General features: G+C 48.0%; 1 protein-coding gene and 1 pseudogene across 6 annotated transcripts in view; both read right to left on the reverse strand.

Annotated features, from left to right (window-relative positions):
• Positions 1 to 1,020: 1,020 nt before the first annotated feature.
• LOC140713339 (high mobility group protein B1 pseudogene) lies at positions 1,021 to 13,352 on the reverse strand (annotated as a pseudogene).
• A 6,441-nt stretch (positions 13,353 to 19,793) lies between these two features.
• C14H2orf42 (chromosome 14 C2orf42 homolog) overlaps positions 19,794 to 20,579 on the reverse strand; it is a 42,454-nt gene continuing 41,668 nt past the window's right edge. For all 6 annotated transcript variants that reach the window (XM_007970336.3, XM_038007056.2, XM_073023054.1 and 3 more), the window contains one exon: positions 19,794 to 20,281. In XM_007970336.3, the coding sequence (XP_007968527.1) occupies positions 20,073 to 20,281 (209 nt within the window). In that variant the 3' untranslated portion in view covers positions 19,794 to 20,072. The remainder of the gene's footprint in view (positions 20,282 to 20,579) is intronic.

Here is a 20,579-nt window from a genome sequence, read left to right on the forward strand (position 1 = left end):
TATAGATATATAGACAGATATGTATTTTCCTTTTCTTTTTCTTTCTTTCTTTCTTTTTTTTCTTTTCTTTTTTGCTTTTTTTGGTAGAGAAGGGGTCTCACTTCATTGCCCAGGCTGATGTCCAACTTCTAGGCTCAAGCAATCTGCCTGCCTTGGCTTCCCAAAGTGTTGGGATTACAAGCGTGAGCCACTGTGCCCCGCCTGTGGTCTCATTTTGGAGGGCAAGAGGGATAGAGATAGCCATGACCTGGAGAATATTGAGATGTGGACAACAAGGATGACAAAATTTGGTCCTATGAGAAATCATCTGTGAGGAAGAGTGGAGGGAACTGAGCATGTTCAAGGCAGTGAGGTCCTGGGATGATCTCAATTCAGGAGGTTTCACTTTATTAACAGACTTGAAAGGAGCAAGCAGGCTAGGTGTGGTGGCTCACACCTGTAATTCCAGTACTTTGGGAGGCCGAGGCGGGCGGATCACAGGGTCAAGAGATTGAGACCATCCTGGCCAACATGGTGAAAGCCTGTCTACCAAAAATACAAAAATTAGCTGGGCGTGGTGGTGCATGCCTGTAGTACCAGCTACTCAGGAGACTGAGGCAGGAGAATTGCTTGAACCTGGGAGGCGGAGGATGCAGTGAGCCGAGATGGCGCCACTGCACTCCAGCCTGGCGACGGAGTGAGACCCGTCTGAAAAAACTATAAAATAAAAAATAAAAGGCGTAGGCCAAGCACAGTGGCTCACACCTGTAATCCCAGCACTTTAGGAGGCCGAGGCGGGCAGATCACAAGGTCAGGAGATGGAGACCATCCTGGAGAGCATGGTGAAACCCCATCTCTACTGAAAATACAAAAAAATTAGCCGGGCGTGGTGGCGGGCGCCTGTAGTCCCAGCTTCTAGGGAGGCTGAGGCAGGAGAATGGCGTTAACCCGGGAGGTGGAGCTTGCAGTGAGCCGAGATTGTGCCACTGCACCCCAGCCTGGGCAACAGTGCCAGACTCCGTCTCAAAAAAAAAATAAATAAATAAACAAACAAACAAACAAACAAATAAATAAATAGGCACAAGCAGTGTGACATAACTGGAGAGGAGAAGACTCAGGTGATCACAGAGACTGTCTTCACCCAAGTGAAGGATGATTATGTAGGAAAGTGGATAGAAGATGCTGTCAATAGAAATATAAAGTGAATCATGTTAACAATTTTTCAGGAGCCACATATTTTTTTTTTTTTTTGAGACGGAGTCTTGCTCTGTTGTCCAGGCTGGAGTGCAGTGGCATGATCGCGGCTCACTGCAACCTCCACCTCCTGGCAAAATGCCCTGTCTACTAAAAATACAAAAATTAGCCAGGTGTAGTGTTGCACACCTGTAATCCCAGCTAGTCGAGAGGCTGAGGCAGGAGAATCACTTGAACCCAGAGGGCAGAGGTTCCAGTGAGCCGAGATTGCATCACTGCACTCCAGCCTGGGTGACAGAGCAAGACTGTCTCAAAAAACAATCAAACACATTTTTTTTAGAGTCAGGGTCTTGCTCTTTCATCCAGGCTGGAGTGCAGTAGTGGTCTCAAGAGATCCTCCTGCCTCAGCCTTCCAAGTAGCTGGGATTATAGGCATGTGCCACCATGCCTGGCTAGTTTTTTTATTTTTACTTTTGAAGAGATAGGGTCTTGTTCTGTTGCTCAGTCTGGTCTTGAATTCCTGTCTCAAGCCGTCTTTCTTGAGACCTTGGCCTCCCAAAGCATGGAGATTACAGGCATGAGCCAGGGCTCCTGATCAGTATTCTCTTTTTCAAGAATAAATTTGAATATGCTTCATTACAAGGTATATTGTTTTCACTGAGCACCTAGGATTTCTCAAGTTCTTTATATATGAGTCTTTCACAGCAATGTTAAGGGACAGGTGAAATAAACATAAAATAATTCCTGGCCAGGCGTGGTGGCTCATGCCTGTAATCCCAACACTTTGAGGGGCCAGGGGGGTGGATCGCCTGAGGTCAGCAGTTCCAGACCAGCCTAACCAACATGACAAAATCCTGTTTCTACTAAAAATACAAAATTAGCCAGGCATGGTGGCACATGCCTGTACTCCCAACTACTTGGGAGGCTGAGGCTGGAGAATCGCTGGAACCCAGGAGGCAGTGAGCTGAGATCGCGCTATTGCACTCCAGCCTGGGCAACAAGAGCAACACTCTGTCTCAAACAAACAAAAAATTCCTCTTTACAGAGGGGGCAATTAAGACCCATTGTCAATCTAGTAGGCGTTGGGACTGGGGTTTGAAAGCACATGTCTCTAAAGTCCATGCTTTTATTTGTAATGCCAAAAGACTAGAAACACCTAAACACCCCTCGATGGGAACCAATTAAATTACAGCACGTCCATACAATGTAATACTCTGCAGCCACAAAGATAGATAAAAATGAGGATATTGTCATATACCAATAAGGAAATGACACCAAGATAGAGTGTTAAAGTGGGGGAAAAACCCAACAAACGTGTAGAACATGTACAGACTGGCACCATTTATGTTAAAATGGAGTAAGGAAGGGTATAGATTTGTTTTAGCTTGTATGTGCAGAAAAACAATGTTAGAAGGATAAATAAAAACCTTATAACAGGGTTATCTATTTAGGGTAGGGGAACTGGGCATTTGGGGGACAGGGGCAGGAGACATGTACATCTTTTCATTTTTTTTTTTAAAGTTTTGAACCATATAAACTACCTGTTCAGAAAAGCAAATGCATATAAACATTTTTTAAGCAACGTGACATTAAACAAAGCTGCTGTCCCTTCCTTCCACTGTACCATGTGCCTTAGACATCTTTGGAGGGCAGTCTGTCCCCTTTTCCAATGAGTTGCACAGGGCAGCAGACCTCGGGACACCCTGGCAGCTCTAAGGATGGCTTCAGCACAGACTGGGGAAGGGAGCCCTGCCAGTAGGCAGCGCCAGGCCAAGTGTACCCTCTTTCCTTATCCCTGACTTAGAGAAACAAAACCAAGAGGCAAATCCACTCGTCGGCATTTCTGAATCCAGTTGTTAACCAATCCTCTTCCTGCCCTTTACTCTCCTTTTCTTCCTTTTTCCAGAAAATCCTGGAAAGCTCTGCAGCTACTTTGCAAAGTGCTTTACTAGCTCTGGCTGCCTCGTTGTTTTCCTTCTCTCTCATTTGGCCTGTGTCATCCTCTCAGGCAAGTACTGCAGTCAGACTTCCTGCCAGCTTGCCTGCTAGGTTCATCTGTCTTAAAACAAAAACAAAAACAAAAAACAAACAAACAAAAAAAACCCTGTCTTTTCATAGAACTACAAACCTCAAATTTGAAGTTATTTTGTCCGAGCCTCCACCCAGAGCAGAAGATCCCAGTTGTAAAATTTAGCAGAGTAAACCTATTTGGTTTTAAAGCCCAATTCTGTCGTTTCACTTTGTCCATCCAATCAACTTGGAGTGACAGCTCTCATAAAATATTTGCTGTTGTGAAGAATCCCACGGGGCAGGTCTATTTGTGTGTGGAGTCTAGTGGTGCAGTGAGCACCAGTAAATTTCCATTCAGTAATTCAGGGACTTGTTAATCAACACCCAATATGTATCCATCACTGTCTGAGGCCCTGTGCTCCGGACAGAAACAAACACCGAGACTCAGCCCCTGCCCTTAAATCTCTAAGAGCCGTGTTAGGATACCTTCAGGTCATCAAGCCGGGTCATTAGTGCCTGGCCTAATTGGTTTTGTTTTTAAAAAGTCATTTGCAAGGTATCAATTATATCACTGTGTTGTGGACATTTTCATGGTGAGTTATGGGTTGGAAATATGATTTATGGGAATGGGTTTTTTCCTCTCTTTTTTAAGGTTTTGGGGAAATAGCTTTTATACTGCAAAGATAATGGCCAAAGTTCAAACTCTAGGTAATGTAATTCATATAAGATTAATTAGCCTTTCAGGGTATTAATTTTGTCATAACAGTGTCATAGCTTTCAGCTTTCACTAGCTAGAATTCCTTGGCTAATGTGCAGGAAATCTGAGATGTCTGCCAGGTGTGTTCAGTGAGATTTTGCTCAAATCAAATGTGAGTCTAAAAGCAAGTCATTTTGAGAGACACTGAGCTTGGCAGAGATTCAGGTGTCTAGAACCATACCATATACTCCCCAGAGAATGCTGGGCCAGAACATGTCTTCCCTTGAGCGTTGTTCAATTCACTAGGCACACAGAGCAGAAGACTCTGTGGAGGCAGCATGCTCACTCCCCATTACACACGCACAGCGTTACCAGGAACCATACCTCGACATTCATTCCTTGCTGGCTTATTCTCAAAGGAAAACCCCAACCAGAAGATAATGAACACCACAGACTGTTGGAAGCAGCAAGAAGCTACTGCACGTTTGTGGCTCCCACACATCCACCCAAAACACACCAGCAGGAAGAAAGAGCAATATATTATTCAGGTTTCCTGTCAGGACATCCTGGCTTGAAACACAGGTCTGCCACTTAAAAATGTAAGATAACCCGCAGATGGGAAACTGCTACATTTTGTCCTTGGGAATCTCAGAAAACTGTCAGCTTATAAAATAGAGCTCAAAAGCAAGTAGAAAATCACCCATTCCCATTAATGATGGGGAGTTTTTCTTCCAGGCAAAGAGAATCGCAGGAACATGGGGGCATGAACTGACTCAAGGAATCTGGGCTGGGGAAGGCCCCATGCAGTTTCTGGGCAGACTGGGTCTTGTCTCAGACCAACAACCTTGGTCCAAATTTGTCATAAGGACGTGACAAACTCAGTGTACAAGCATTACCACATAAATAGTAGGCCCTATTTTGTTGGTGACTGAAGATTGCCTTTAAACGCCTCACCATCTGCTACTGGACAGTGTAAGGTGTAAGCAGATCAGTTCAGCAGAACAGTATAAGGCTATACTTTGAACAGTAGATGTCTCCTTGCGGAAACCCTACAATGAAGGGGAATCCATTCAAAGGAGGGTATAGGCTAGATCTCTGTTCTCCAGGCTTGTCATGGCAAGCTCAGGATTAGACAGACCACCCATCCATTCATTAATGCATTTATTCACTCATTCAATAGACATCTATAGAGCACTTTTTTTTTTAGAGTCTCTCAGTCGCCCAGGCTGGAATGCAGTAGTGCGATCTTGGCTCATTGCAACTTCCATCTCTTGGGTTAAAGCAATTCATCCGCCTCAGCCTCCTGAGCAGCTGGGACTACAGGCATGAGCCACCACGCCTGGCTAATTTTTAAAATATTTTTAGTAGACATGGGGTTTTACCATGTTGGTCAGCCTGGTCTCGAACTCCTGACGTCAAATGATCTGCCCACTTCACCTCCCAAAGTGCTGGGATTACAGAAATGAGCCACCACATCCGGCCTTTTAATTTTTAATTAAAAAAAAAATATTAGAAGCATTCAGAATGTCACAATATCAACAAAACAGCTGCAACTTTTTTTTTTGTTTTGCGATTACAGAGTGGTATTCAGTTAACAGAACAATTACTTTGTATAAGCTGCATCAGAGACAACTGAAGATGAAAAAACTACCATTCCCATATATAACTAATTTGTGCTGTGCACCAACAAGACCCTGCTTTAAATTTCCATGCCAATTTACAACCCCCATACCGTACCAGGCAAGGTTAGTGGCTATTGAAAATACCACCAGGACAGGGCTATCTAAAGATGCATTCGGTAGTATGTTAACCATACAAAAAAAGACACTGCACAGTTTAAAAACAAATCTTACACAGCCTTACATTTCAATTTTTTTCTTTAAAAGGAGTGAGTTGTGTACAGGGGGGTTAAATGCTTTATAGACAAGAAAAGAAAACTGTGCTAGAACCAACTTATTCATCATCATCATCTTCTTCATCTTCATCTTCCTCCTCATCCTCTTCATCTTCCTCATCTTCCTCCTCTTCCTTCTTTTTCTTGCTTTTTTCAGCCCTGACAACTCCCTATTTTGCTGTATCAGGCTTTCCTTCAGCTAGATATACAGCAATATCCTTTTCATATTTTTCCTTCAGCTTCGCAGCCTTCTTGTCATAAGGCTGCTTGTCATCTGCAGCAGTGTTATTCCACATGTCTCCCAGTTTCTTCGCAACATCACCAATGGACAGGCCAGGATGTTCTCCTTAGATTTTTGGGTCATACTCAGAGCAGAACAGGAAGAGGCCAAAGGAGGCCCCTTGGGCACATTGGGATCTTTGAACTTCTTTTTTGTCTCCCCTTTGGGAGCAATATAGGTTTTCATTTCTCTTTCATAATGGGCCTTGTTCGCCTTTGCCATATCTTCGAATTTTCCTTTCTCTTTAGCAGACATGGTCTTCCACCTCTCTGAGCACTTCTTAGAAAACTCTGAGAAGCTGACTGAAGCATCTGGGTGCTTCTTCTTATGCTCCTCCCAACAAGTTTGCACAAAAAATGCATATGATGACATTTTGCCTCTCGGCTTCTTAGGATCTCTTTGCCCATGTTTAGTTATTTCTCCTCAGTGAGGCACAGAGTCGCCCAGTGCCCGTCCGGTTCTCACTTGCCCCAGCGCTGTCTCTGTGGAGCTCAATGTACTGCAATGGCTGTTAGAGCCTATTTTTCTTTTTTTGAGACAAGGTCTTGCTCTGTCACTGGAGCCTGGAGTGCAGTGGTGCAATCACGGCTCACTGCAGTCTCAACCTCCTGGGCTCAAGCAATCCTCCCTCCTCAGCCTCCCAAGTAACTGGTACTACTGGCGTGTGCCACCATGCCCAACTAAGTTTTGTATGTTTTGTACAGACAGGGTCTTATGTTACTCAGGCTAGTCTCGAACTCCTAGGCTCAACCAATCCTCCAGCTTTAGCCTTCCAAAGTGCTGGAATAACAGGTACTGTTATTCCAAGTAACTGGTACTACTGGTGTGCGCCACCATGCCCAGCTAATTTTTGTATTTTTCTGTAGAGACAGGGTCTTACTATGTTACCCAGGCTATTTTCGAACTCCTAGGCTCAACCAGTCCTCCAGCTTTGGCCTTCCAAAGTGTTGGAATAACAGGCGTGAGCCACCGCACCCAGCCAGTGCAAATTCTTGGGAGCCTGCTGTCTCTCTTAGGTAGGTTACAATGGATGCTATCTGTTAACACTAGTATTCCTACTGTCCCATATTTGATCTTTACTCCTCAACCACAAACTTTTATTTCCTTCTGCTATTCTATCCCATGATTCTCATAAACCATCAAAATGTCTTCAGAATGCCAAATTTTTGTGTGTTCCGATTTCATCTCTGGCATAAACTTTATAGCTCTGAAACTCTTGGTTCAAAAAATAGTGCCGTGGAGAGCTAGGTGGTCAGCCTGAGACCTCAACTTGTAGTCCCTCCAGACTCATACCTGTATCTGTGAACAGGGAATCTCCTGAGGAAACACACGTGGTCTCCACAGATTCCACAGCCACACCATCTCATGACCTGGCTTCCTCCCCTCCCCCCTGCCCAGCCTCCACCCGCTGGGCAGGAAAAGGAGCCAAGAAAGTGAGTCTTCAGCTCCTTCCTCTTCTGTACTTACATCTATCACATCTCACCACGTCAACACTGTTATTTTCTTAGAACTATATAGTGTTTATATTTGGGGTCTAGGATAAAATTCCATTTTGCTCTATCATTGCAACTGGCTTTTCTGGCTTTCAGAGAAAATACCTCCTTTGGAGATCTTGGCTTATTTTTCCCCAGGGAGTGAGTCATATTCACAAACATGCTTTATCTTCTGGGACACAACCTGGTCAGCTAGCTACCCCAACTCACAGAAAATGATCACAAAGATTTTGTGTCCCTTTTACCTTTTTTTTTTTTTTTTTTGAGACGGAGTTTCGCTCTTGTTGCCCAGGCTGGAGTACAATGGCACGATCTCGGGTCACCACAACCTCCACCTCCCGGGTTCAAACAATTCTCTTGCCTCAGCCTACTGAGTAGCTGGGATTACAGGCACCTGCCACCATGCCTGGCTAAGTTTTGTATTTTTAGTAGAGACGGGGTTTCACCATGTTGGCCAGGCTGGTCTCGAACTCCTGACCTAAGGTGATCCCCCTGCCTCAGCCTCACAAAGCGCTGGAATTACAGGCGTGAGCCATCGCACCCGGCCCCCTTTTACCTTTATATCACTCACTTCCACAAAATTTATTTAAAATTTAGAGGAAAATTTCTGTACTTCCTCCTGCCTCCCACCCCTTGTTTTAACTTTTTTTCTTTCTTTTTTTTTTTTTGAGACAGACTCTTGCTCTGTCACCAGGCTGGAGTGCAGTGGCACGATCTCAACTCACTACAACCTCCGCTGCCCCGGTTCATGCGATTCCCCTGCCTCAGCCTCCCAAGTCACTGGGATTACAGGAACGCATCACTACCCCCAGCTAATTTTTTGTATTTTAGTAGAGACGGGGTTTCACCATGTTGGCCAAGATGGTCTCGATCTCCTGACCTCGTGATCCACCCGCCTCGGCCTCCCAAAGTGCTGGGATTACAGGTGTGAGCCACCACGCCCGGTCCACTTGTTTAATTTTCTCCATAGCACTTGTCACTATCGACATACTAGATAGCTTATTCATTTGTTCATCATTCATTCATTGTTTGTCTCTCTCTTTCCTCATGGGAATGTAAACTTCTGGCCAGACATGGTGGCTCACATCTGTAATCCCAGCACTTTTGGAGGCCGAGGCTGGTAGCTCACTCGAGGTCAGGAGTTCAAGAACAGCCTCTGGCCAACATGGTGAAACCCCATCTCTACTAAAAATACAAAAAAAATTAGCCAGGCGTGGTGGTGCATGCCTGAAGGTTGCAGTGAGCTGAGATTGCGCCACTACTCTCCAGTCTAGGTGACAGCGCCAGACTCTGTCTCAAAAAAACAAAAAAAAAAGGTAAACTTCTTGAGGGCAGGGCTTTTGTTTGTTTTGTATATTGCTGTATTCCCAGGCCCAGCTCAGTACCTGGCACATAGAAGATACTCAATAAAGGTTGAACAAATAAATTGGTGAATAAATAGTTGATTTTTCCTTCCTTGTCTCTGAGGCCTACCACTTCCCTCTCCTGCCACAACGTCTTTCCATTGTCTCAATTCCTAAGAGATCAGATGACTGTATGTTCTGTGTAGGCTCCAGAGGCGAACCACAACAGTGGGTAGTTCCTCTCCATCTCTTGCATCTCCACCTACTGATAGCACAAACATTTTGCAAGTCCTACTCGACTCCTCTGTGGTACCACCCCTTAATCTCCCAGTGATCTCACCTTCTTCTGAACTCACAGCATCCAGTGCACGTATCATTCTTCTACAGTTTAGCACTTTCCGCCTTGTGCGGATAATATAATTCTCCTGAATGTGAGCAAAGCTGGCTTCCTGCACCAACCCTTTCCCCTCTTTCCAGCAGCTCCTCACTTTTTACCTCGTGGAATTTAAACAAGTACCCAGATGTGGGACTTACACTTTCAGGCTGGCCCATTACGACAGGTCTCATCTCTCAAACACCTATTTAGAGAGTTTACACAATGTTGAGGGACATATAAATCAAATGCCAATTTACTGACTTACACTGAGGAATGATAGACATTCAAAATGGACTGGAATGCCTGAATTGGCCTGACTGGCCGATGTCCCCATGGGCTAAGGATTGCTTAGTAAAATGCAGACTTAGAACAAAACTAACTAACATAAAGTCAGGTCTCACCTCTAAGGCAGGAGATCCTCTTTCGTGAAACAGGAGCAGCAGCCTGACCAAGGAACTCACTGAGCTCACCTGTTCTCCCCCTAGCCCTGGGCCCTGCCAGGGCTATACTTGGAAGTATAGGTACTTCCAAGGATGGCCAAACCCCTCCTGTTAAGTCTGCCAAACTGGTTTATAACCCAGTTGCTTAGACTTCACCTAAATTACAACCACTTTCCAGCCCCTCTCCTTTTAGACTAAAAGCTCCCAAGGGCCCATGCCTTGCAGGGCTTTTGTTTTTTGGAGGCGGAGTCTCGCTCTGTCGCCCAGGCTGGAGTGCAGTAGCACGATCTCGGCTCACTGCAAGCTCCGCCTCCCAGGTTCACGCCATTCTCTTGCCTCAGCCTCCTGAGTAGCTGGCACTACAGGTGCCCACCACCACGCCTGGCTAATTTTTTGTATTTTCAGTAGAGACAGGGTTTCACCGTGTTAGCCAGGATAGTCTCTATCTCTTGACCTCGTAATCCTCCCGCCTCAGCCTCCCAAAGTGCTGGAATTACAGGTGTGAGCCACTGTACCCAGCGTTTTTTTTTTTTTTGAGACAGAGTTTCCCTCTTGTTGCCCAGGTTGGAGTGCAATGGCGCCATCTCAGCTCACCGCAATCTCCACCTCCCAGGTTCAAGCAATTCTCCTGCCTCAGCCTCCTGAGTAGCTGGGATTACAGGCATGCACTACCACGCCCGGCTAAGTTTGTAATTTTATAGAGACGGAGTTTCTCCATGTTGAGGCGGGTCTCAAACTCCTGACTTCAAGTGGTCCACCCACCTCGGCCTCCCAAAGTGCTGGGATTACAGGCTTGAGCCACTGTGCCTGGCTAGCAGGTTTCAATAAGTATGTTGTGACACAAAGGGCCGCTTTGTCAGCAAAGAAAGGAACAGAAAAACTCACTCCCCCTGCTGTTTTTTTGTTGTTTTTAAGAGACAGGCTCTCTCTCTGTTGCCCAAGCTGGAGTGTAATCACAGCTCACTGTAGCCTTAATCTCCAGGGTTCAAGCTTTCCTCCCACCCTCAGCCTCCCAAGTAGCTAGGACTACCAAGTGTGCATCACCACGATGGCTAGTGTTTTTGTTTTTTGTTTTCTTTTACAGAGATGGGGTTTCACCATGTTGCCCAGCCTGGTCTGGAACTCCTAGGTTCAAGGGATCCTCCCACCTCAGCCTCCCAAATTGCTGGGATTACAGGCATGAGCCACCTCCCCTGGCTTCACTCCCCATTTAAAGGGTCCCTGGGCCAGGCCACCACACCCAGCTAAAGTTTTTATTTTTAGTAGAGACAGGGTTTCACCATATTGGCCACACTGGTCTCAAACTTCTGACCTCAAGTGATTTGCCCAGTTCAACCTACATCCACTCTCTTGATCTGAAACACTGAAGCTACCTGCCTTGTTCAAAGCCAAAAAGCATCTACCTACAAAGCCCTGAGTTTTTTGTTTGTTTGTTTTATTGGAGATGGAGTCTCACTCTGTCGCCCAGGCTGGAGTGCAATGGCGTGGTCTTGGCTCCTGACCTAGTGATCCGCCCGCCTAGGTTTTGAAGGACAAATGCCTGCACCCTTATTTGTTTGGCTTCTCCTGGGAATTTCTCTATCCAATGCGGTAGGTAAGATTTTTTTTTTTTTCTTTTTTGAGACGGAGTCTCCCTCTGTTGCCAGGCTGTAGTGCAGTGGCGCAATCTTGACTCACTGCAATCTCTGCCTCCCAGGTTCAAGCAATTCTCCTGCCTCAGCCTCCTGAGTAACTGGGACTACAGGCACGCGCCACCACGCCCAGCTGATTTTTGTATTTTTAGTAGAGACGGGGTTTCACCACGTTGGCCAGGATGTTCTGGATCTTGACCTCGTGATCCGCCCGCCTCAGCCTCCCAAATTGCTGGGATTACAGGCATGAGACACTGTGCCCGGCAACAAGATAATTTTAAAAGGAGCTGGTACTTCTGCTTTTGTTGCCTTTGTCTTGTCTTTTGTGGTTCCACATACAACACAGCAGTGTCTATGGGCTGTTAATCGCAACATAATGCAGACAACACAATTGTCTCTGGGGTCCACTGAATCCAAGTTACACGTGCACCACACTTCTGCCTTTTGCACTGCAGACTGGCAAGTGAGCAATGTTTTGTAGAAGCAGCAGGTGTGAGGAGAGGTGACTTCTGCCAGATGGTGCTAAAAAAAGGCCCAAGTCTGATACACAGGAGTCCTTCCATTAACCCATCCATGACCAAGGCAAAGTGTGTGCGTGTGGGGTGAGGAGTGGGAGGAATTGCCCTGTCTTTGCCTTTTGGTCTTCTTCTGCCTCAAACACTATCCATCTGTCAGCCAACCTGGTTTTGCCTTGATATAAATGGCAGGGGTGGCCAAGAGAATGGGGTGACAGAGGGGGAAACCCACGGTGTTATATGCTTTCACCTATACCCTCCAAGATGGCCCTGAGCGTCTCACACCCTAGAGGTCTGAGCAGGTACTGACGCTTTCTTGTCAAAGCCCTACAACTATCACCTCCCTGCTGTGAAATGTGAGGTGAGTTATTTAAACCGGCGGAACCAGTTTCCTCATCTACATAGAGGGATGATGATTCCCCCTAGCTCACAGGACAGCTGTGGGCATCGAATGAGATCACTCATGTGAAAAGTCTAGCACAACCCCTGATACATGACACAAGCACTTGAGGACTCATTCATGTTCCTCCTTCCAGGAGATGGCCTTGCACGTTCTACTCTGGTAGACCAGCTTCATATAAGCTCCTGGAGGCTGGCGTGTCCCCAGGGGTCAGACCATCCCAGGAACGATGACTTGACCACAGCCATGTCATGAGGTACCAGATTCTGGGAAGGGGCAGCAAGAGGAGAAAGTGAAGGGCGCCTCAAGGTAGTGTGTGCCCTAGACAGGGCTCCCAGCCATAAGCACTTACGGAGGTGCAGGGGCACAGAGAAAATTCTGGTAACACTCCTCCTTCAATTCTGATCAGGTCCCAGGCTCAACTAATCAGTTCAGGGCCCTTTGCCACCTTTTCCTAACCAAAGCCACTCGCGGGTGCGGAGCTCACACCTAGAAAAGGGAAACTTCTATTAACAGCCAGTACGCAAAACACACAAAGCCTTTTGTTTAAAGGACTACCCAGGCGTTAGTGCCCTTCCAGACCGGCTCTCGGGACTGGCGGGGAAGAAGGGGAAAAGAAATCAGCGTATTTTGACAAAACACCCACCATGTGCTAGGCGGAGACTAAGTGTGCGAAGCGGATCCCGCTGTACAAAGGGAAAAACCGCGGCGGGGAGAGCCTGAGCCGCGGGCTCCAGGCCACCAGTCGCAGGCTGGGGCGGCCCTCCCGGCGCGCGCCCTCCTCCTCCCCGACCTGGCTGGAGATGCCCAGGGCGGGCGTAGACCGGGGGGCGGGAGGGCGACGGTATCCCAGGTGGGGCGGGACCTGGCTCCGGGCGCGACGACTCTTTAACCGCAGCGCCGCGCGGTCTCGAGCTCGGGGTGCGGCCCGAGCCCACGTGCCCCAAATCGCCCCCGCTGCCCTGGAGGACCTGCGGGCCCCGGTCCAGGCGTGGTCCCGCTCGCACTAGGGAGCGGTCGCCCAGGGTGCCAGGAAGTCGGGGCCCGGCCAGCCGCCGACCGGCCGCACCCCTCCCCGCTGAGCTCGCGCGCCCGCCTAGTCAGCACCTTTCCCGCAGCGCAGCCCCACGGTGGGTCACGAGGCGGGCGCGGCCCGATCAGCCCCGGCTAGACCAGGCATCGGCGCCACTCACCTCGCCCCTCCCCGTCCCGCTGGTCTCCCCTCCCCCCTCCTTCCCCTCCCCCTCTCCGTTCTCCTCCTCCTCCCCATCCCCCGGCGGGCCGCAGCGCGCCACGTCCCTGGCCCCGCCCCTGCGAGCCACGCGGGGAACCCCGGTGACGTCACCACCCTCCAGCGCTCGCATTCCCGCGCTCTCCAGAAAAGACGCGAAGGTGGTGACGTGTCCGGTGCGCCAGGGCGGCTGCGCAGGAGGCATTGGCAACTGAGCGTCCTGCGGCGCCGCCTGGTGGAAGCAAAGCGGCCGAGCCCCCGGAAGCGGCGGCGCGGGCGAGAGGAGAACGTGACTTACGTCATCTGGCGGAGGCGAGGGGGCGGCTGCCGCGTGACCAGCCCCAGCGCGGCGCGGTCGGCGCGTTTCTCTTTCTCTTCTGTTCTCAGTGGAGAGGGTGGAAGCTTGATTTCATGCCCTTTATTTTACTTTGACTGTTTTCAAACCTATCAAGGTAATATTGTTAATTATAGAAGACTTGGGGGAAAAAGGGAAAAGATAGGTAGAAAATGATTCTTAGCACCCCCAAGCATCTTTAACCTTTCATTATGTTTACTTCCAGCCTTTTTCATGAAACAAAATTGTGGTCTGACTGTATACAGTGGTATTAACTACAAGGATTCCTAAGAAGGGACAAAAAGCACTTTTCAGCTTCAAGGCTAATTTATAGGACCAGGTAGAAGAGGAAAAGGTCAAACAATAGACAAAATGAGCGATTCCTCCACGGTATCTAATCACTATTCAAATCATCCAGAGGAGGAAACGGGGGCTCAGAGTCATGCCAAAGGCTGCGCATGAGAGAGTGGCAGACTGGGGTTTCAAACCCAGGCTCTAAGCTGTCAACCTGCAAGATGGTGGGAGTGGGGAAGACAGTGAAGAGTTGTGCAGGGGATTCACAGAGCTACAGAACCCATTTGTACTTCTTGAACTGCTGAGTGGGGAACTAGTTATAAGGAATAAGGCTAGTGCCCCACCAGTTGGAGCAATTTCATGAGAGAGTGGCACAAAGCCCTGGCCACTAGTTAAGTGCCACCCATCTCCAGTGCCACCCATCTCCAGCACGGCCCTCCCCATGAGTGACAGTGAAAGGTGGGAGGGACGTTACCTGACTGTCAGGCATTAGACCTGCTACTCTAAGTGCAGTCTGCAGGCCAGCAGCATCTCTGCTGTCCAGCACTTTAGGCATCACTTGGAAGCTTGATGGAAATGCAGAATCCTGGATCACACTTTTAAAACTTCTGAATCGGGCCACGTGCGATGCCTCACACCTGTAATCCCAGCACTTTGGGAGGCCAAGGCGGGTGGATCATCTGAGGTCAGGAGTTCGAGACCACCCTGGACAATATGTTGAAACCCCGTCTCTACTAAAAATACAAAAATTAGCCGGGTGTGGTGGCGGGTGCCTGTAATCCCAGCTACTTGGGAGGCTGAGACAGGAGAATGGCTTGAACCCGGGAGACAGCAGTTACAGTGGGCCAAAACTGTTCCATTACACTCCAGCCTGGGCAATAAGAGCGAAACTGTCTCAGAAATTTTTAAAAATAAAGCTTCTACATCAGAATATGCATTTTAACTATGTCCCTGGGTGATTCCTGTGCACATTAAAGTTTGAGAAGTGCTGTTGTAAGTAAGTGATCCTGCTCCCTTGGTACAGCAGGTGGGATGGTAGATGCGAAGGGTGCTTGCAGAACTGGATGATGGGAAGTCAGGCAAGCAGGGAGCAAGGTCAGTAAGGAGGATTTAAAAAAAAAAAAAAAAATCAAGGCTGGGCGCGGTGGCTCACGCCTGCAATCCCCGCGCTTTGGGAGGCGGAAGCAGGCGGATCACCTGAGGTCGGGAGTTTGAGACCAGCCTGACCTATATGGAGAAACTCCATCTCTACTGAAAATACACAATTAGCTGGGCATGGGTGGCGCATGCCTGTAATCCCAGTTACTGGAGAGGCTGAGACAGGAGAATTGCTTGAACCCGGCAGGCGGAGGTTGTGGTGAGCCGAGATCGTGCCATTGCACTCCAGCCTGGGTAACACGAGCGAAACTGCGTCTAAAAAAAAAAAAATACTACGAGTGTCAGAAAATATGATCTGCCACACAGGAAAACCGGGAAATCAGAATCCGGGAGATAAACGAAGAAGAAATAGGTGAAGCAGGTAATCAGATCTCTTGAGAAAATTCACTAATAGACAGAAGGGCTGCCCCCCTGTGGCTGACTTTTTTGTTTTGTCTATGACTTAGAGGGTACCTAGTTGTTATAATTCACAGAGCTTGGGGAGAGTAACCCCTGCCCATCCCCTCCAGCAGAGTATAGAGAGACTTCTCTGGGTTCTTCTAGCTGAGGGCATATTCTGGGTGTTTTCGGACAGGGGAGAACCAGGGATAGGAGGAGCTGGCTGAGGTTCTGACAGAACAGTGTCTGTTGGATGAGGGCTGGAGTATGTATGATGTGTGCTTGCGTATGCACATGTGGGCTGGAGGGAAGGGCAGGGCATTGACTCCAGCCCAGGACAGCAGTCACTGAAAGATGGGATGAATTTAGGTGATTGGGAATTAGTGGGTCCACAAGGCCACAGGGCTGATGACATATGGTACCTTGAAAGTCAGGTGGCATGCCTACAGATCTCTTGGGTGGATAGTTCTTGGAGTTAAAGAGTTTTGGAGGTTCCCAAGTAGCTTCTAAATATTAGCAATCTGGCTGGGCGTGGTAACTCACACCTGTAATCCCAGCACACTTCAGGAGGTCAAGGCAGGCAGATCACCTGAGGTCAGGAGTTCGAGATCAGCCTGGCCAACATGGCGAAAACCTATCTCTACCAAAAATACAAAAAAATTAGTCGGGCATGGTGGTGTGTGTCTGTAATCCCAGCTACTCAGGAGGCTGAGGCAAGAGAATAGCTTGAACCTGGGAGGCAGAGGTTGTGGTGAGCGAAGATTGCGCCACTGCACTCCAGCCTAGGTGACAGAGTGGGACTCCATCTCAAAAAAAAAAAAAAAAAAAAAGTGTGTGTGTGTGTGTGTGTGTGTATATATATATATATATGCAATCTGTTGAGACAATAGTAGTACTGGTAGAGCCAGGGCCGTAGTAGATTAGAAGCAAAGTGTTCTGGGTGAAGGAGTGGCAAGTTGTTGTTCTCATCATGACCATGATGTTGGGGGGGTCCAGCCACGTTGCCTGGAGGAGGAAGAGTTAAGAAGGCGTCCCTCTGACTTATTGATACACTCAGTCTGAGAATGATCAGTCTATGCGGTAGACAGCAGGCCGCGTGGGTATGGAGGGTTTTAAGCTGTTCTCTCCAGACTACAAATGGTGGCTTAGCTTGGAGAGGCAGCAGCTGGGCAGTCCTTAGAGATCCCATTGACTGATGGAGGAGGGGTGCAATGGACAGTAAATGTGGGAATGTGTATGGGTGGGGAGGTAAGTGGATGTGGGGTTTGAGGAGTGTTGCTGTGGGAGTTTCTAGGACCACTCTGAGAGTGGGGCAGGCCCGAAATGAGATCAACACTGATGTTGGCCCAGAGGTGTCTGGAGGCTGGGAGTTGGTGCAGCAGTTGTACTGGTCCTCCTAGGCCTGTGCTTGACTTGGTAGAGAGGGTGTCAAGTTAGAAAAAAAGGAGGGACGGCCGGGCGCGGTGGCTCAAGCCTGTAATCCCAGCACTTTGGGAGGCCGAGACGAGCGGATCACGAGGTCAGGAGATCGAGACTATCCTGGCTAACACGGTAAAACCCCGTCTCTACTAAAAAATACAAAAAAAAACTAGCCGGGCGAAGTGGCGGGTGCCTGTAGTCCCAGCTACTAGGGAGGCTGAGGCAGGAGAATGGCGTGAACCCGAGAGGAGGAGCTTGCAGTGAGCTGAGATCTGGCCACTGCACTCCAGCCTGGGTGACAGAGCAAGACTCCGTCTCAAAAAAAAAAAAAAAAGAAAAAAGAAAAAAAGGAGGGACTCTGAACTCCATTCCTGATTGTGATGGGCTGTGATACTGTGCTGGAGTGGTACTACGGGGAAGATTTGACTGCTTGAGTAGAGTCCTCTTTGGGTGGATGATTTGCCACCTGTGTGTTTTATGGCCCTGTGGTTCTTCTGACTGTCAGGTATTACTAGACCAGGCATCTGCCTGTCACCCACAGGTGTGTTTTGTCAAAAAGCTGTGAGTGATGTCCTCCAAATTCTCAGGTTGAAGGATTTCTCAGAATGGCCAACCACGGTCTTTCCTTGAGTGTTCCTGCTCTTTAGGCAAGCCTTTGCCTTATCTAGTTTTTGTTTTGTTTCGTTTTGTTTTTTGAGACAGAGTCTCACTCTGTGGCCAGGGTGGAGTGCAGTGGTGCGATCTTGGCTCACTGCAACCTCTGCCTCCCAGGTTCAAGCGATTTTCCTGCCTCAGCCTCCCAAGTAGCTGGGATTACAGGCGTGCACCAACACACCTAGCTAATTTTTGTATTTTTAGTAGAGACGGGGTTTCACCATGTTGGCCAGGATGGTCTCAATCTCTTGACCTCGTGATCTGCCCACCTCAGCCTCCCAAAGTGCTGGGATTACAGGCGTGAGCCACTGTGCCTGGCATGCCTCATCTAGTTTTATCTTCTCCACACCTATCCAAACCCTTCCTCTCCTTTGAAGCCCAATTCAAATTCTAGGTCTCTGTGCACCTCCCTGGATTCTCAACAATTTCCCCCATTGTCTGATGCACGTAGGAGCTGACACAAACCAGCCCCTCAATCATACAGGGTAGACAACACAATGTGGTTATTCCTTCTCTTTTAGGGGCATAGCACCTCTCTTACCAAAAATGTCTCCCCCTCTGTTAGGCCAATCAGTGCCTTTTTGGGGGGGGTGGGAGGGGTTCTGCCTTTTGGATCAGAGAGTGGAGCAGTCAGTCCTGTTCCAGTGAGGAAGCCAACATTCAGGCACTTCAGGAGCCAGAATTCCTATCAGGAGGGGCTGCTCTGTGCTGAGATCAAATGAAGCCCCAGAGAGAGGCAGAAATGGGTCAGATGGACCCTAGCTCCACAGGTCCTGAGGCCCAGCCACATCAGCTCCAGCCCAGTATGGTTGTCTAGCTTGACTTTAGTGTCCACAAACCAGTCACAGAGCAGTTCACTAAGGAACAGGGCCATCTAAGTGCGTAACTAGTATTTAAAGTTGTCAAGGGGTGGGGATGTGCAAATTAAGCAGCAAAAGATTATTCATGCCTATTTTGCCCAAGCTGGTTAACTGGCTTTCTGTCACTTGCAATGGAAAGTACCTGGTACAGGCCGGGCGCGGTGGCTCAAGCCTGTAATCCCAGCACTTTGGGAGGCCGAGACGGGCGGATCACGAGGTCAGGAGATCAAGACCATCCTGGCTAACACGGTGAAACCCTGTCTCTACTAAAAACTACAAAAAACTAGCCGGGCGAGGTGGCGGCGCCTGTAGTCCCAGCTACTCAGGAGGCTGAGGCAGAAGAATGGCATAAACCTGGGAGGCGGAGCTTGCAGTGAGCTGAGAAAGTACTTCGTACAGCCGGGCGCGGTGGCTCACGCCTGTAATCCCAGCACTTTGGGAGGCTGAGGCGGGTGGGTCACAAGGTCAGGAGTTCAAGACCAGCCCGGTCAACATAGTGAAACCCCATCTCTACTAAAAATACAAAAAAAAAAAAAATTAGCTGGGCGTAGTGGGGGGCGCCTGTAGTCTCAGCTACTTGGGAGGCTGAGGCAGGAGCATCGCTTGAACCTGGGAGGCGGAGGTTGCAGTGAGCCAAGATCGCGCCACTGCACTCCAGCCTGGCTGCACTCCAGCCTGGCGACAGAGTGAGACTCCATCTCAAAAAACAAACAAAAACAAAGTACCTGGCACATAGTAGGCATGCAAGAAATGTTCATTCCCTTCTTTCCTCCTTAAAGATAGGCTTATACTTCTGAGTTTTTCAGTATCTCTATTCTGTGATCATTGAACTCAGAAACAGTAATTGAATTTTACTGTTTGGAGAACATATAAAGATACAAATATTAAGTGAACAAGCTATTACAAGCATTAGTTTGAAATAGCAATATTCCCTTGACACCTGGATCTCTTTTTCCTGTATCACTATCAGTTAAATCCCACCCCCCAAAATTTATAATTTTATAAAAAGGTGACCATGATATAATTTGGAAAAACTAGTGACGCTGTGCTTTGAGAACAGAATAAAGAGCATGGCTGGAACTCTGCCAAGATGGTCTTTAACATTCTGCCCTAGCCAGGTGTTAACTTCCCAACACTGTTCGTGTATGGCTGAGTGCTGCAAATTTCTCAGATAATTAGCAAAAGGTTGAAATAAACGCTAAAAATGAGTTCATAAGAAGGAAAATAAGCTGGTTTTCTTTCTGTTCCTTTTAAAACTCTAGCCAGAAATACTGCCCAATGCATAATGAAGACTGTACACAGCAGCACCAAAAAGGCTATTTACAAGAGATTTTCTTCAGCAGAATCTACTTGAAAGCACTGAGAATTTGCATCTTAGCTAAGAGCAGTTCACTAAGGAACAGGGCCATCTAAGTGCGTAACTAGTATTTAAAGTTGTCAAGGGGTGGGGATGTGCAAATTAAGCAGCAAAAGATTATTCTCTTGTTTTGCCTTAGGGGAAAGTGATAGTGGTCAGAGGGGCCAGTTCCAAGGGCTGGTCCAAGGCAGGCCGGTGGTCTTGGTACTCTGCCACATGCCCATTCCGGTGGTGGCCATACTCAAACTTGATCCGCAGCTCACCAATCTTAGATTGGGGAAGGATATCTGGGATCCACTCGATGATGAAAGGTGTTGGTTCCTTTTGATCTGGGGAAGTGTTGCCTAAAGAGTAAAAAGGAGTATTAGTACACTTTAATAGGTGTTCCTAATTGCAAGAAAAAGTGTCTGGAATTGGAGCAGTCTGTTCAGCTTTGATAATCAGAAGGCGGAATGAGGTTTATAAATTCAGTGGTGACTGGGATATCAGATTTATTGATCATCATTAAGTTTTTGTTTTTGTTTTGTTTTTTGAGACGGAGTCTTACTCTGTCTCCCAGGCTGGAGTGCAGTGGCGTGATCTTGGCTCACTGCAACCTTTGCCTCCCAGGTTCAAGCGATTCTCCTCCCTCAGCTTCCTGAG

This window comes from Chlorocebus sabaeus, chromosome 14 (assembly GCF_047675955.1).
Source record: "Chlorocebus sabaeus isolate Y175 chromosome 14, mChlSab1.0.hap1, whole genome shotgun sequence".
Lineage (NCBI taxonomy): Eukaryota > Metazoa > Chordata > Mammalia > Primates > Cercopithecidae > Chlorocebus > Chlorocebus sabaeus.